The 18,077-nt window shown below is 38.4% G+C and overlaps 1 protein-coding gene across 1 annotated transcript in view; it reads right to left on the bottom strand.

The window, feature by feature from the left end:
- Window positions 1-3,855: 3,855 nt before the first annotated feature.
- Window positions 3,856-18,077, bottom strand: part of LOC120424547 (uncharacterized) — a 41,750-nt gene continuing 27,528 nt past the window's right edge. Inside the window, exons 8-12 of the mRNA XM_052711688.1 lie at window positions 13,403-13,546; window positions 12,177-13,339; window positions 9,705-9,878; window positions 9,232-9,630; window positions 3,856-4,523 (exon numbers count right to left, since the gene is read on the bottom strand). Of these exons, the coding sequence (XP_052567648.1) occupies window positions 3,923-4,523; window positions 9,232-9,630; window positions 9,705-9,878; window positions 12,177-13,339; window positions 13,403-13,546 (2,481 nt within the window). The 3' untranslated portion in view covers window positions 3,856-3,922. The remainder of the gene's footprint in view (window positions 4,524-9,231; window positions 9,631-9,704; window positions 9,879-12,176; window positions 13,340-13,402; window positions 13,547-18,077) is intronic.

Below are 18,077 nucleotides of genomic sequence, written 5' to 3'. Positions count from 1 at the left end.
AGTCCAGAGTTATGATTGTAATGTTTACAGTAGTCGGTCGTGTACCTGAGAAAAAACGTCCTCTAAATAAATTTCCTTTTGCCAGTTGTCGCACTTGCAGCAAGTTTCAGGGTGTGTCAAGATAGCACGATCAAATCGTAGCTTCTTTCATATAAAGAGTGACAACAACGCACGGAGTTTTACAGTTTTTGTTGAATATCTCAGGATTGAATTAGAGTTTTACACAAGATAGCACGTTCGCGACGATTTGAGGATTCTTCGTCCCAAATATGAGTCGATTTAGTCAATACAGTGATGAGATTTGTAATCATCAAATTGTCATATCTTAGTCAAAAGCGACCAAATTTAATGTATACTCAAAAGAGATTTAAAAAAACAGACGCTTTAAAAACTGTAAGTTTTACTTATAAGGTCCCCTAAATATGCAACAGCATCACCTAACTTTGGTTGCATCAAATTGAGAGCTGCAATTTTCCCCAGGAAGTGTTCAAAATAATACCCAAAATCGCATAGTTTCGGTATAACTTGCAGCTAATGAGTAAAATATAACATAATAGATCCACTTAAAGTATCTCAAACGAGCTCTAATGTAACCCTGCTGCTGCGTTTTCCCATATGCAAACAGGAAGGGCAAATATTGGAATTGGCGTGGTGCGGTTCACTCTGCGCCGCGGCGGTTCAAAAAAAAGGTGCATGGCCGGAAGAGAACAGCCCGCGCGCGTGGGAAAACACACAATACCCGAACCGGCAGCTGCCAACGCCGGAGGATCGACCCCACATCGCTTCTTTCAGAGGTAAGCCCAACCAACTAAACACCCAACCACTCTCTGCCTGCCAGTTGAGCCCCAAACCGTGAGGAATTGTTTAATCAATTAATTTCAGCACGTACAAGTTTGGGTGCAAAAATCCAAACCACAACTTTCCCATCTGCGGCTGATTGAACTGGCAGAGAAGGAAGTTTGATCTTTTTGCGATCACTTTTTATGTGATGATGAGGCAACACACCTAATCGCTGCTACTTATTTAACAGTTTAAGTGCTACGCGCGTGGTAATTTTTTAGTTCAATCGTGAAACAAATTGGTCTTCGCACCCGCAACAGGGGGAGATAGTTGTCCAATTTCACACATTTCATTTTTTTTAATCGGCATATCAGCCATGGTTTGAGAGGGCAATAAACGATTTGGTATTTGTTTGAATCACACCAAAATGCTTGTAATTATTTTTCACTTTTACAAATACGATTACAAATATACATATTTAGATTTTTTTAAGTTGAAAATTCCGGATTCAATATTTTTAGTACAAGAATCTCATGCACGAGGTTCCCAACACAAACTGCCCTTACACCTACATCTTACCCCTGTTCTGAGACAGTACGAGCAACACGCTGGGACACGCTTGATTGGTCATGTTGGGCATTTAGAAGTAGGAAAAAATAGTTTTGGCTTAAAATGTTTTTTTTTTTTTTTTTGAATAATAAATTGGTAGACATGACAGTTCTCGCAAAAGAAATACATTCAAGATGAATGTAAAAAAATAAAATGTAGCTGTTCAATTGATTAAACAGCCCATCACAATTTAATTCACATTCCAATGATTTGTCTGCAGTCGTCCTTTGATTTTTATCAACCAACGTAAAAAAGCAGAAAAAAAAACAAGTTTTCCTTCCTTTCCATCTGGTACCTTCAGTCTGTGGTCAACTTGCAAATAGTTTTACCTTAGCTCACAGATAAACAAACGTAACATTTTGAAAAACTGTATCAAAAATTCATCAATCACTTATCACTAAAGCCATCTAGTTGTGAACATGCACTCCTCACAAAATGTGTAAAATTGTGCGTGCATATAACTTAAAACACATGTCAAACGCGTGTATATGATCAAACAAATTGACCGTTAAATTGTTGACCGACTTTGAAGAGATTTTGTATCTATTTGTGTGTGCTTAACTCCTCATACCACTACTACACAAGGAGATTGCGGCTTACTAACGGGGCCCAAAATGTCAAACGGCCGTTGAGTCACAAACGCGCAAGTTTGCAAATCCTACAAGATTACAAAAACCTGCTTCGAGAGTTGACTAAGCCGACAATATTGTATAGAGGAAAGGAATTCGGTCAGCCGAGGAGTTATGTGATGTAAAGATGAATAGTTGCTCAAGGTCGTATTATAATTAGAAACCATAAAGAAAATGATTGGGTTTTACAGCGATAGCAAAACAAGTTTTTTTTTTGCGATAGCCGAAGGATGATGTGATTTTATTTGCATTGTTGGCTTCATTTTTGGTCCTAAAGTTATGTGGTTATAATTTTCTTTTGTTTGTTTGTTGGAAATATGTTTCCATTAAAATATGTTTTTGAGAATATTATCCCAATAAATCATCAACATTGCTACTTAGTAGAAACCATTCGACATGAACACGTGCAATTTTTCCTTGCCACGCTATCATTACTTCATTTGACACGTTAACCTAATTAGATGGAACATGACAGAGCACATCATGCGCAGCATATTTACACCTCAAGACCTCAGGCCGAGATCGTTCGATACAATACCGTTTAGCTAATCAACACTTGGGGTTAAACTTAACATTGCTCGTTGGTAGCTACACTATTTCTTCGTTTGGTCGTACACTGTCCAACAAGTGTCTGCATCGGTCACGGCATTACGCGGTGAAATGGGGCAAATATGACTTAATAGCAGCTGCTGTGATTTTCATCGAGCATGTGAGGTGCTGGTTCAGATGGATTGCACCAGTCATGGTGATCGATTAACTTAGGTCTGCTGTCTATTGAATGGTTTGCAAGTGCAACGGACTCTGCCCGCAAACTCAGACGGGCATTCAATCAACTATAATGAGTTTCAAATTAATTAGCTCCTTAATGTTGAGCCCAAGCTGAATTGAAATAATTAAGTGATTGTTGCAACACATTAAGTGACACCATGCAACTCTTGATTCCCAAGAGACTCTTGGTATTCACGCACATCTGCAGCAATCCCTTCGCACCGTGTCACATTTCGTTTCGTTCTGGAACGACTTTTAAATTCCAAACACTTGCCGAAATGATTTTGAGGTTTTGATGATCACACATTTCTCACTCGAAAAGCTAGAAAATATTCACACACCGAAATGTATGGCTGGCTGGAGCTCATCAAGTTCATGTCTTTGGTATGATAACAGAATGCACTGGTATGTTTCTTTGCTAAAATTGTGCCTTAAGGTTGCGCTAGATTTCAATTTATTTAATGGTGAATGATTGATTGATTGTTTTTTTATTCGGTAGGAAAAGCCACCAAAGCAGCAGCACCAAAAACCTACATCGTTTCAATACAATATACAATAAATTTTAGTGATTACAATTATTTTTTAAATATCCGGTCAAACTCCATTGGTTTCCACCTGTGAAGGAGTTTGGTTGATCCTGGCAAGAGAAATCTGAAATGATATAAAAGAATGTGCATAGATTATGGCGATAAAGGAAAAATTAGGTTTTATTAGTTAAACTACCTCATCAGCTGTGACATTGGGTATAGGGGGGTGGGGGGTGAGATTGGGTCATACAAAAATGCTGAAATTTGTATGACCCAATGTCACCCCTGATGACGGTATTTTATAAGTATTGAAAGTTTGACAGAAAATTTCTGAATACATTTCGAATCGAAATCGTGCCATTTTGAATTTCTTACAGAAGACACTGAATAGCTGATTGATTGTTAGTAGTTCGTCAACTTTCTCTGCAGTTTGATTGTAAAAGTGAATCAACATTAGGTTGTGTGTCTCAAATCAACGTGACATCGTGAAACTAGTAACAGTGCTTTCAAATTTCTTTCACATTCAAAAATAAAACCGTTAGTCTAAATAAGCTAATATTTATTCCTTATTTTTATTTTCTCTACGAAGCTTTTCCAATGTGACCCATTTCAATAGTCATGTTGCATGCTGGTTCCGTTCGCCGACTCTGAGGCAACGTTCTCCACCAAATCAGCCCGTTGCCGGGCCGCTTCGGAGCGTTCCTTCGCGGCCAGCCACTCCACCGGGTGCATTTTGCGCCTGTGCGAGAACATGTTCGCGTTCGAGTTGAACGTCTTCGGACAGTACGTGCACGTGTACAGCACTTCGCCGGTGTGCTGGGAGGCCACGTGTTCCCGCAGGCTAATGTCCTTCACGAAGCACTTTTCGCAATACTCGCACTTTTTGGTGGGCTCATCGTGGACGTGCTTCATGTGGGCTCGCATTTTGTCCTTGCGAGAAAAGGTCTTTTCGCACTTTTCACATTTGATCATTTGATTTTGCTTCGAACGGTGCGTCAGTCGAATGTGAGCGCGCCAGTATTCACGGGTTTTGTACCACTTCATACAATGAGGACACTGCATTTTCAGCTTGTCCGGATCTTCGTGGGATAGTTTGTGCTTCTTGAACTCTGACATTATACGGAATGGTTTCGCACAAATGTCGCACACAAAGCGTGGCTCCGTGTGATAGTTGCGGATGTGCACGTAGAGTACGGCGTGGCTTTTGTAGCTGTGGAAAGAAACAAGAGAAGGGATAATTAGTTATTAACTGTTAGTGGCAGGGGGGCGAAATCGGCCACCCATGATTTTGAGCTTTAAAATGGATTCAGACCAATTATAAGGCAAGGGTCTAACAAAACACGTCAAATAACATCGCCATCCCCATATGGTTTGAATTCGTAGTATTTTTCAAAATTTGTACTAAAATAGTAGTTTATGCAACAAGTTGCAAAAAGAGGATTTTTTCAGCACGAGTCGTACATTTATCCAACGAGGTTCACCGAGTTGGATAAATACGAAGAGTGCTGAAAAAATAAAGATTTGCAACGAGTTCCATACAACATTTTTTGCAATTCCGAAAAACACCCATTGAGTGAAATGTTAAGTCAAATTTTCATGTATTTTGTCAATAAATCGTTTAAATAAAAAAAAATGTTGAAAAGTGTCACTTTTCGAAACAAGTGTTGAAAAGTTCAACTTTTCAGCACTCATTTCAGTACTGAAAAGTAGAACTTTTCAGCATTTATTTTGAAAACTGTTGCTATTCGATTCTGTAATTTTTGGTACAGAAAAGTAGGCTATTTCGTCGTTCAAGAATGACAGGAAAAGTAAGTAGTTTCACGACGGAATTGCAAAAATGTTGTTTTTTGCCACCCTTTTTCTTGGTATACAGAAAACAATTGAAACTTATACGATTCCAATTAAATTAGTTTTTTCAGTTCTGGCAACTTCATAAATCATGTTTAGGCAACTTTAGGCATTTGCCAAATTTTAGTAGTTTTGATGCATATTTAACAAAATAGTGCCTTATTTCATTATGTTAACACTATTTTCATTATATAAAAACTATTTTCAAAGTGATATAACATCATGGAAAATAAGTGGGAAAGGTTTCTTGGGTCATCCACAATTACTCTTGATCGACCGGTGAGGAATTCCCCCCTGGGGGGAATTAGGCCATTTTTGCTTTTTTGAGGGTGCAAAAGAAATTAAATACCTTTTAACAAGTTTGCAAACAAAAAAATCGATATCTGAAACATTCTTTGAAACTATCGAAATTGGATTTCAGCACTAAACATAAGTTTCTAGGGGTTTTAAATGCTTTCAAACATTACCGAAAAAAAAATGTCCCGTTTTGTAAATTTCCAGGGAATTCCCGAAATTCAAGCGGAAGTAAACATTTTCTTAAATTTTTGGAACTTCTTTTTGAAAATGCTCTGAAAAAATTATAAATGAACAAACTCAACATGATTTTGTTCAATTAAATGTATTATTTGGTTTATATATAATTAATCAGATTATCCGAAATTATAATATCAGAATTATTTCTGATAATATTAATTTTTAAAGCAACTGGGACTAGATCTTGCTTAATGAGTATTAAATTATTACAATTAGGTAATTTTTTAATAGATTGATGTTATTTCATCAAAACAATGTCAACTCCTTACCTCCAAATTAAAATTGAGATTTTTTTTACGTTTTTGATTACCATGATCAAATGAGATGAAAATCGAATTTGTACAAAAAGAATCAATTCAATTGGTTGAATACCTAGTACTAAAGAAATTACAATTTGAAGTAAAAGAATTATGGAGCACTGGTGCAACTACAGCCGGGACCGTGGTGTAGGGGTAAGCGTGATTGCCTCTCACCCAGTCGGCCTGGGTTCGATCCCAGACGGTCCCGGTGGCATTTTTCGAGACGAAATTTGTCTGATCACGCCTTCCGTCGGACGGGAAGTGAATGTTGGCCCCGGACTAACCTAAAAAGGTTAGGTCGTTAGCTCAGTCCAGGTGTAGGAGTCGTCTCCCTCTGGGTCCTGTCTCGGTGGAGTCGCTGGTAGGCAGTTGGACTAACAATCCAAAGGTCGTCAGTTCGAATCCCGGGATGGATGGAAGCTAAGGTGTAAAAAGAGGTTTGCAATTGCCTCAACAATCAAGCCTTCGAACACCTAGTTTCGAGTAGGAATCTCGCAATCGAGAACGCCAAGGCAATGCTGTAGACTCTGTAGACAGTGTAGAGCGAATAATTTGATTTATTTTATTTTTTTGGTGCAACTACAGGTGATAGAGGGTTAAATGTGAAAAATAGAAGACTTTTTATGGAATGATGTTAATTTATCGTATAATTTAAATCATGTTGCATAATAATACAAAAAAAAATCATTGAAAAATTACTTTCTATTGTTTGTTCTCAAAAAATGCAAAAATATATTAAAAGCTCGCTTCAAATATTTGAAAACATTGGGTTGTTTGGAGTAAAACCAATACTAAAAAGCTTTACCATTTGTTCAAGAGCTGAAACCAGTATTTGTCATGAAAATCATAAATTCTGCATGTTATGATTGTGGATTATGCAATTTTATGATTGTGGATTATGGATTAATTCTACTCACAGTTTTGATAAAAATATTTCTCATCAAAAAATACCAAAATACATTTTCTTGTAATCGACTGATTTTTTACATGCAGTCAAGCTGCTAATTGATCTTCACACTTATTTAAACCATTAATGTTGATGTCGTATACAATTTTTTTATACATATTTCGAAAAGTGGTCAAAGACATTCTTATGGGAAATTGGACAAGCTTTCCGGTAAAAATATTTACGTGACTAAAAAATCAAGTCTGTCATATAGAAATTGTCAAAAAGTATCAAAAAAAACATTTTTTTCAACATTTTTATTTTTCTAACCGCTGTAACTTCACAAGGATTGGACTTAGGACAGTGGTCAATATGGAAACTTTTATGTAAAATTGTCTGTTGAATCGATTCCCGTACTCCGTTTTTGAAAATTTAGACGTTTAGAGAACTTTTCAAAAAAACATTTCTAGTAAATGATTTTTGTTTTTTTTTTAGGTGAGTTGCTCCATCCTGCATTTTTCATTTTTCAAAAATTTTGAACGAAAAATCGTGGGCTCACCCTCAAATTTCACTTTTAAACTTAAAAATCAGAAAAAAAAATCATAATAGTTGCGTGTTTTTTTCTTTCAGTGTCTTTTTTCGGAAAGCTCGTCAAATTTCCTACAAGTTTGTCTTTGATCACTTTTTGATACGATGCAACGGCTTCGAGATACAGAAATATTTAAATTCCGAATTACAAAAATATTTTTAACACTTACGCCCTTCTCAAATGTCATTATCGAGTGAAACTGGCTCCATATCCAGGTTTTTAAGCGAAGATGGCGTTCGAATTGTGAACGCCAGAATTGTCAAAATCGCGCAGTAGCACCAACATTAGAAAAAATTGGCTGTCATGCCATGGCACATTTTTTTCGTAATGTTGGTACTACTGCGTGATTTTGACATTTCGGGCGTTCACAATTCGAACGCCATCTTCGCTTAAAAATCTGGATACACAAAAATAGCTTACACCCAGTTACGGCGTTCTAGCAGGATTCTGGCAGAACCAACTCTGCTAGAATATTTAGTGCCTGGGCATAAGCGAAGGATAACATGTCTAGAAAGTTGCTTTGAACCGATTCCCTATTTGGCATGGAATTGCTCATAAGCAGAAATATGCCTATTTTCGTTGACTAAAAAGTAACTTTCACCTAAATTGCAAACTGTTCTCTACGATATGATTGTTACGAAAATGTTTTAAAATGTTATCCAGATTTTTAGGAAAAGATTGCGTTACGAATAGTGCACACCCGAATTATCTAAATCGCGCAGTGGTGCCAACATAAGAAAAAAAAGTTTTTCTTTGTAATTGTGGTACATACCACCGAGTGATTTTGACATTTAGGGTGTGCACCATTCGTAACGCCATCTTTGCTTAAACATATGGATAAGGCTTTCTAGGCCCAGTGAAAAAATATAATTTAACCCAAAAATTACGAACTTTTCGCCACAGTTATCGCACGTGCGCAAGTATTGCGTGTACGTACACGAAAAAGATTTAGGTTAATTTGTGTACCCGCCAGCACAACAAATGGGGCGCTAATGTGCGTGAGCTCGGGTTTAGATAAACCTATGTAAACATACTTTGAATGTGTTGGTAAAATTTTGACTAGAAAGCCTATAGAGCTTTATGACGTTTCGCGTACGCACACTAGCGCACCATTTGATTTTGCTACCTGACAAAATTTAACCTCACTTTATTTTCGTGTACGTACACGCAATACATACGCACGTAGATTGCTCTATAAGGAACATGACGTTACATCGTGCTGCCATCTGGCTTTTTAAGTACAAAAGTGGAAAAATGCTGAATCATCGTAATCTACGGACGTATGTATTGCGTGTACGTACACGAAAATAAAGTGAGGTTAAATTTTGTCAACCAGCAAAATCAAATGGTGCGCTAGTGTGCGTACGCGATGACGGTACAGCTCTATAAAAAAATATACTGCGTCCTATCTCGCCTAGGAAAATGAGGTCGATAAAGTTGTCAGTTTCGTTTTAGGAAAAGTGGAAAACGTGGTCTAAAATGACAACGTCTCCCCTCTATGTTTTAAGGGAGCGTTCTTTTATTACGCAACGCAGTTGGGGGGAGGGGGGATTGGATTGAAAAATAATTTTGGAACCTATTGAGTATAATAGCTTTTGAATGAGCTCTAAGTCCATAAGTTTTCAATGCTACTTTTATCCGGGCAATACGTTTTACAGGAATTGTTTGAATATTTCGGATCATTAAAGTAAGAATGATCAAAACGAACAGAATACGCTTTATTCAGATCATCCTGATGCTTAAAATCTTACACCACAGTCACTGCAAAAACGCTCCATCCTTCGTCATATCTGTCTCACTCGGACCAGCAAAGGATGTAGTCGCGACCGCGCCCAGTTTCGACGCTTGCCATTCCTCGGTGTGCATATTTTTCTTGTGAGTATGCATGTTCGAGCTCGAGTTAAAGTTCCGCGGACAAAAGGGACAACTAAACAGCTTCTGTCCCGTGTGGACCGCAGCAATGTGCTCCTGCAGACTTTGCTTCTTCTTGAAACATTTGCCGCACAGCTCACACACCTTGTCGGGCGTACCGTGAGCATTTTTCATGTGTGCCCGCCACGCCCGCTTATTCTGGCAAACGCGATCGCACAGTTCGCACGGAACCGGCGTCGTCGGATTGTGCAGCCGGATGTGCGTGCGCCAGTACTCGCGGTTTTTGAACCTGTTTGGCAAAGAAGAAATGATTCATTTAGCATGGAAATTCGTTAACATTTAATCAAATCTAAAATTATTTACCACTTTAGGCAGTGCTGGCACTGCATCCGCAGTCTGTCCGGATCCTCGTGCTCCAGCTTGTGCTTCTCGAACTCCGCCGGTTGGTGGAACGCCTTCGCGCAAATGTCGCACACAAACTGGGGCGCCACGTGCTTTTTGCGCACGTGCATGTACAGAACCGTGCGACTTTTGAACCTGATGGGGTCAATAGTGAAAGGGCGACACGTTAGGTGCGATTCGTGCTCGGAAGCAGGGATGCCAGGTTGCCAGATTTTTTGAGTGAAAATTTGCTTTTTCTTCCAGACTTTGTTAAATTGGTGTATGTTGTTTATTTTGCGAAGCTATACTGTATAAAAAGTGAACACACCATTTTTTTTTTTAATTTTAACCCCCCTTACATGACGCTCACACACACTATTACTTTTTGTTTTGAAAGTAAACGTGACCTCCATGTAAAATGTAACACTGAAACATCGAAGTTTAATTTATCAAGAGTTATTAATTTTTCATTTTAATTCAATATGACAGGGAAGACAACTAAAGAAGACAGGTGTTCCCAAATCCCATCTTTTTCAAATCAAGCATGGACAATTTGTCTTAGCAATTTATCATGCACCGGTTTCCCCTATAAGACCTTCTAACGAAAAAATACTAATGCAGTAAAAGTACAGATTGTCAAGGGAACCAGATTGGTCGATGCAAAATAAATAGGCACTGGAAACGTATGTTTTACGCTTGCAACACTGCAAAAAGTGCGAGTTTGTTTGCGGTAGTGTAATGGCTCCTTAAGTAAAAGTGGTTTATTTTACACACAGTTTTTTGTATTGCTTATTGCGAGATAAAATCACGTTTCTCCTTTGCTGTGAGTGACAGGAAATTATGAACTGAAATTCTACGTTGATTTGGCTGTCAACTTGGTTTGTTTTGAATATTTTACAAAAAGTTAGCTGAAAACTCATGGCAACCTTTGACAACAGCCCCGCGGTTCCTGCGGTCGTATCAGCGCGCGTGAACTGTAATTATTGAAGCCCGCAGTACCATCCCATAAATAAATCGTAAAGTTTTCCGAATTTTCAACTGCTGACCAGATCTGTAAACTGAAAATTACCGAAATTGTTCATCGTTCAACCGAAATTCGGTAACATTTTGTTCATTTTGACAGATGGTTTCCGATCTAAACTTTACCGATTTTTCAACTACCGAATTTGGTAAAAAATATCTAAGTGTGCACAGTTGCATTATCGACAATGGAGCACTTCCATTCGAGCAGTTTTTGCTTTTTTCTACAATGTATTCCTTATGGGAGAACTGTCATTTCTACCACTCGAATTCGGTGCTCCATTGACAAAGCTTAGCATGACTTTGAGTCAACAAAAGGATAAATACTAAACTGGGTGTGTTTTCTGGAAGTGACAGCTGTTTGTTTTCCACACAGCACGGTACCATATACAGAGCGGATTCCAATTAGCGAGTCGGCTCTGTATACAAGTTGCAAAATGAAGATTTTCTCAGGATCTACCGCATTGGATAACTGCGACGAGTGCTAAGAAAATGCGAGTTTTCTAACGAGTTCAACATTGCTTGAAACTCTGGAAACACCCTACAAAAAAAAACTTATTTCATGCCTCATGTTGACGTCCTTTGATTGACGCACGAAGTGATTTCGTCTGTTGTGTGCTATCTTTTGACAATGACCATTTCGAGAAAATCGATTTTTAAAGTTTGATGGTAAATATTTTCAAAACTATAAATGATGGAGTCAAACTTTTTATAGCAATCGGTTCGTATAATATCTATCGCTCAACAAACGCTCCATGTTTCAACTAATTTGGTTACACCAGCTAAAAGATACAGTAAATGAAAAAATGTCACATATCCAGGAAACGGAAGCAGATTCCCAAAATCGGATTAAAAAATGATCGTAAAAAAATTACATTTTTAGAATTTTAAATGTCTTGAATTTTAGAAAATTTGTAAGATTTTTTTTTATTTTTTTAGAGTTGTTAAAAAAATAGGATTTATAAAACTTTTAGAATTTTTAGATTATTTTTAAGGTGGCAATTATAAACTCGGTTTTCATGAAACGCGGTTAAATTTGATTAAACATTTTACCATAAAGTTTGAAGTACTTTACCAAACTTTATAATTTTTAATAGGGACTTATGGGACCCCAAAACGATTCGAGTGAGGCCAAAACAGTCCAAATCGGTTCAGCCAGTGCTGAAAAAAATGAGTGAGAATATTTCGGTGCTCACATCCACATCCAAACACACACACAGACATTTGTTCAGTTTTTGATTCTGAGTCGATTATACGTGAAGGTGGGTCTAAAAGCTCGTATTAAGAAGTTCATTTTTTGTGTGGTTTTATAGCCTTTCCTCAGTAAGATGAGGAAGGCAAAACGAGGACAAAATTTCGATTAAAACGTTTTAAAGTTCAGTGTCAACGTAAAAACAATCCCCAAACCTAGTAATCATCAATCGCTATACTCACATCTTGCCACACTCCTCACACTTGATCCGCCCATGATCCGAGTCCTCGTGGTCCTGCATGTGTCGCTTGTAAGCAATTTCCCTCGAGAACGGCTTGTCGCACCGCTCACAGTGGTACTTGAGCTCCTCCGCGGTCGGATGCATTTTCCGCCGATGGGTATCCTTGGCGTACTCACTGTTAAAGCATCGCATACAGAGCTCGCACCGATAGGCGACCGGATTGAGAACCGACGTGACGTGCTGCCACAGCTTACATCGGCTGTTGTATCGATTCCCGCAGCACGTGACCACCGGTTTGATCTTGTGCTTGGACGTGCTGTGGGTGTGCAGTTGCGTGAAGGAGATGAAGGACTCACCACAGGGAACACACTCGAACTTTACGTGGCCAAGCATGATCTGATCGTCAGCCGCTCGCTGCTGTCGTTTGAGCTCAATCTCTTCGCGCTTCTTTAGCTGCTCTTCATTTTTAACCGGAGCTGATTTGTCCTTTCGCAGCCGATTTTCGTTATTGTATCGACGGGTTTGCCCTTTACCGTGACGAATTTTAAGGTGCCGTTTGAGGGCAACTCCACTGGTAAATGCCTCGTCACAGTGCTTGCACAGGAATGCATCCGGATTGAGAACGTAGCGTACGTGCTCCAGTAGATAGCACCGCTTGATGTACTTGGATCCGCAGCACATCACGAACGGTTTCTTGGTTCCGTGAATCTTTTCGGCATGAATGGTGAACTCTTTGAACGTAAAACTTCCAGCATCGTCGCACTCTTGGCAGGTCAGCTCAACATGCCGTCGGATAATGTTGTCCGGATGGTTTTCACCGAGGTTTGACTCAGAGTCGGCTTCATTCTCACCGCTCATCGAATCATCGGAATCAGAATTGGAATCACTTTCACTTTCCTGCTCCTCACCTTCTTTCAGTTCCACCGTGTAGAGCTGTTCGTCTTCAAACTCTTCCTGCATATCGTCCGAGAGTACTTCCTCTTTAATTTCGTTTTCAACCAGCATAACCTGGGTAATGTCCTTCTCCTCCTTGACGGTCACCGCTTCCAGTTCCGGAACCGGCTTCGTTTCATACAGCTGCTCGACATCCACGTAGAACTGATGAAACACGCTGATGGTTTCCCAGCAGACCTCGCATATCCAAGCCTGAGCTAGCTCCGCATCCTGTAAAGATCAAAACGGTTCTAAATGCTCAAATCCGAAAATAGTAACTGTAAGAACCCTTACCGAGAACCAAAAGTGTTTTCGCACGATTTCACGCAAATCCGAGTGGCAGATGTTTTGCTGATCTGTTTCGTCGTCCGGTTGCTGCAAGCAGGTCAAACAAGCGGTGCGGTCCATTGTGCCGGGATCTGGTATGGTTCTAATTGGCTGGGAGGGCAAACAATTAGGGATAATAAATTACACGCAGGGATCGTAATTGCTTTTCACACCTAATCCAAAGAAAGGGCGACGAATCTATTCAATCCGAAAAACAAACAAAACGTTTTAGTTGACAGGACATCTGTCGTGTTTGGTTTGAAAGAAAGGGAAGGGGATTTCCCCTCTTGGTTCAACAAATGGTATGCAAGTTGCACAAAAACTTGCGAACAATAAACTATCGTTCAGAAAGGGAGCGTTCTATTATTACGTAACGCAATAAAATGAATTTTTAGATACCTCCCCTCACCCCTTGTCACAAAATATCCATACAAATTTAAAAACGTTACTTAATCCACCTTTAGGTGGTTGACGCCTTCCTCACATTTATAACATAATTTTATCCAGAATTTCAACCCTTTTTGAATGTTCTCTTAATTATGTAATAAATGCATTATTCTGCGTTTAGATAGGGATGTCAGAGCTACAATCTCAAAACAACTTTTGAGCAAATGTTATAGTGGCTCGCAATTAGACTTTTCGTATTTTATAATTAGCGCAATAAAATCAAATATATAAAAATATTTTTTTCTATGTAAAAATATACTGCAAACATTATACAGCTAAACAAAAAGAAAAAAAATCTTAAACGTTTTTTAGATTTCTCGACTTTTTTTTATTAGGTCCTATAAACATATGAAAAACAATGACTTATAGCCTTTTCATTTTTTTTTTTTTGATTTTCAAGCGATCTTATTTTCTGGGCCCAATGACACTTTGTAAATAAGGCCATTGCAAATTTTATTTCAAGTTTTTTTTGTCATATTTGTTCCAGTTGAAACAAAAAGTTTAAAATTGATCTGTGAATTAATTATAAAATGTGTTGATCGAAAGTACCTTGACAGCATACATAGGGACTGTAGTTGATCCACCGCAAAATGTCCACTTGCTTTTTGTTTGAAAATAAGAAAAAGTGATCATAAATAGTTCTCTGGCGTGCATTTTATCGTTGCATATAAGAATTTTCGTATGACTTTAGGACCCTATTACCTAAAGCATCAAACCAATCAAACGGTTATCGTTTTTATCGTTTATATATTTTGATACGTGAAATCGAAATCCTCAGTGCAATTTCGATCAGTGTGGTTTTTGACATTTCTCCGTCAAAGTCGAAGCAGCTGATTAATTGTTGTTGTTCTGAATCGCAAAATATTAACGTTTCAAGACTTTATTCAACTGTTTCAAGAATATATTCTTTGAATACCGACTGGTTATTTCGGTTCTATAAATTTGGCCGAGGTAAGTTTTCTCCAATGGCGATAAAATATATAAATACGATAAATTTGTGGAAGATTTTTTTAATTATGCAATTTTCGCCATACAGAAACTCGTTTTGCTTTGCGTTGGAAACCGATCGCCCAGGAAAGGAGCAATCGCAAAAACAATCACCCACTGTCCAGCGGGACTACTGCAGCCGGCGACCACTTGATGAGCACCTCTGAACCATGCATTTTCCGGATTGTTGGAGGGTTGATGCTTTATCCGTCGAAATTAGCGTTCAACCCGCCGGACGGAAGGAGTCGAGAAGAAACACTACAACAAAAGTGAAGATTTCGGAACATCTCGACGGTGAATCGGGACGTGCTCGGGTGCTGTGACAGCAGCGGTTGAAGTAGACCAATACGATTACGAGTCGAATGAGTTGTTGGGCACCATAAAGCAGCGAGGGATGAAGAAGCACCAAACAATCTAAAGTGAGAACAATGATTACGGATTAGTTGTAAAGATGTTGACCAGATTCATCTCGATGACGTGTTATTTAATTTAAGTTACTTTTCATTCAAATCAGAATTGTAAATAAAAAGTAGAGAAAAAACCAAAACTTTGTTTTGAATTAATCCGTTCAGTATGAGAAATGTTGTTCATTTAATCAAGGTAAATTTGACTAATAGGGAATTGAGGGAGACGAGCTTACTTTACAACCTTTACCGGAAGACCTGTTAGGAATCACACGGGCACTTTTGCGGAAATCCCAAACCCTATTCCACAATTAAAAGTAACTGAACATAAAGTTTAACTCCTTGATACTGTTATTTTGAAAATCCGGGCATCATTTTCATCGAAATATCTGAGATTCGGCCTCCAAAAAGTGCATAAAAAACACTTAAGTCCTTACAACTTTTGATAGGATTGTCAGATCTGCAATGTTTTGGCCTCGTTTGAAAGGTCTTCAGATTACTCATCTAACTAGGAGTCACATCAAGAGTCACATGATTGATCCGGACAACGTTTCCATCAAAATATCTGAGATCCGGCCTCAAAAAAAGTGCATAGTCAACACTTAAGTGCTAATAACTTTAGATAGGGTTGTCAGATCTTCAAAGTGTTAGGCTCATTTGAAAGATAATTCAATTATCTTACTAACGATGGATCATATGATGGACCCGGACACTAATTGCATCGTAATATCTGAGATTCGGCCTCCGAAAAGTGCATAAATAACACTTAAGTGCTCATAACTTTTGATAGGGCTATCCGATCTTTGATGTTTCAGGCTCATTTGAAAGGCCTTTTAGTTATCTAACTAATGATGGGTCACATGACAGACCCGGACACCTTTATCATTGAAATATCTGAGATCCGGCCTCCGAAAAGTGTATAAATACCACTTAAGTGCTAATAACTTTTGATAGGGTTATCAGATCTTCAATGTTTTAGGCTCATTTTAAAGGTCTTTCAAATACCTTTCTAAAAACATATAGCATGACCAGTTTTCTTACAAAAACCACCCTTTTTACAATCTTCTGAACTTTAACTAAAATCGTTTTTTTAGCATAACTTTTGAAGTACTTAACTAAACTTAATGATATTCAAAAACGTTACTTAATCCACCTAGGTGAATAGGGGCTTCCTCTTCTCGGTTCATACACAAATAAATGTATTGAGAATGTACATGTATATATAGTGACAATTCGTTGATTGAGTTCTAAAATTCAACTAAATTGCTAATATTATTATTCACAACGATAAAGCTCAATTTTCTGGGTACAATGACCCTTTGTACGACCGCAAAGGATTTAAAATGGATTTTTAAAACAATTCAAAATAATAACTTTGCGATCCTTTTTGACAGAAAGCATAATACTTTATAAAGTATATAGTCTATAGACTTACTAAATCGGATGCTATTCTATCCGAGTAAAAGTAAAATACGCCTATGGTCTGTCGACGAAAATCCACGCGAGTTTTTACACCGTGACGGCATTGGGGGATGGCGTCACTATTTTTAGACCACGTTTTCCACTTTTTCTCATTGAAACCGACTACTTTATCGACTTCATTTTGCTGGGCGAGATAGGACGCCGTCTATTGTTAGACGATGACTCAGCACTTTTACACACTTGCACTTAAAAAAACCAGATGGCTTTACGATGTAACTCCACGTCCCTATGCAGTGCTCGAACGAGTCAAAATTTCCGTAAACTCTCTCCTTCTCTCGCATTCCGCTCTCACATTCCGTAGCTAAAGCGAAAATTTAAGAAAGGGTAAAAAGTGTATCGCTAACGGAGTCGATCGATGGCTCATGGATAGGTATCTAAGAACACATTACTAATTGTCATTTCCCGAAATGACTTGACTTGTCTTGGCTTGGCGAAGACGTTTTTGAGGCTATTCTGGTCCTGATTTAGGGACGACAGAATCTTAGCATGCTGGACGCGATTCACAAAGGGAATTTTAGTTCCTAAGATGACATTCGAAGCACGATGAAAAATGCTTTCGAATGAAGTATAATAGTTCTGGGTTTTTTAGCCGGATGGGCGAACCAGCATGTGATAATGCATTGGTATCGTCAAAAAAAGCAGTTTAGTGCAGATATTAACGACTAAGCCTAATAATTCGTCGAGATATGTATCTCAGTGGATTGGGTTTTGAAAAAGCTTTACAAAAATGTGCAAAATGCCGAAATTTTGGTTAATTTTGGCCTCGTTTTAGTCGATTTGGAGGCGGCTGAATGCAAACAGTTTTCTTAAAGTGGCTGTAACTTTGGCAAATTTCAATGGATTTATGTCCCGTTTCAGCCAGGGATGGAGGACATTCCAGACTACCTATTTGTGGAAAAATTAAGCAATTTTGAAAAATTTTCATCGTTTTTTGTTTTTCGATTTTAGGTTTGCAAATCGTTTTTCGTAAATATCTTTTGACAGGAAAGGGCTACGGGGAAGATTTTCAATAGCGACTTATCGGAAGCTAAGAGGAATCGAATGCAACCGGAAGTGTCCAAATCCGTTCAGCCATTTCCGAGAAATCGCAGTGACATTTTTTGGCCAATTTTCAAGTGATTTTATAAGGCATTCCTCGGAGAGGAAGCCAAAAAGACTCAGGAGACCTGAAGACGGATCTAACGACACAGATCCGGACAAAATCGGTTAAGCCAGTTCCGAGAAAAGTGAGTGAGAAAAAAAATTCTACGTCCATCCACACGCACAGACATTTGCTCAGAATTTGATTCTGAGTCGATAGGTATACGTGAAGGTGGGTCTAC

The sequence above is a fragment of the Culex pipiens genome, chromosome 1, assembly GCF_016801865.2.
Source record: "Culex pipiens pallens isolate TS chromosome 1, TS_CPP_V2, whole genome shotgun sequence".
Taxonomy (NCBI): domain Eukaryota; kingdom Metazoa; phylum Arthropoda; class Insecta; order Diptera; family Culicidae; genus Culex; species Culex pipiens.
Note: the sequence above shows the minus strand (reverse complement) of the source record. Positions and strands in the feature narration are given on the sequence as shown.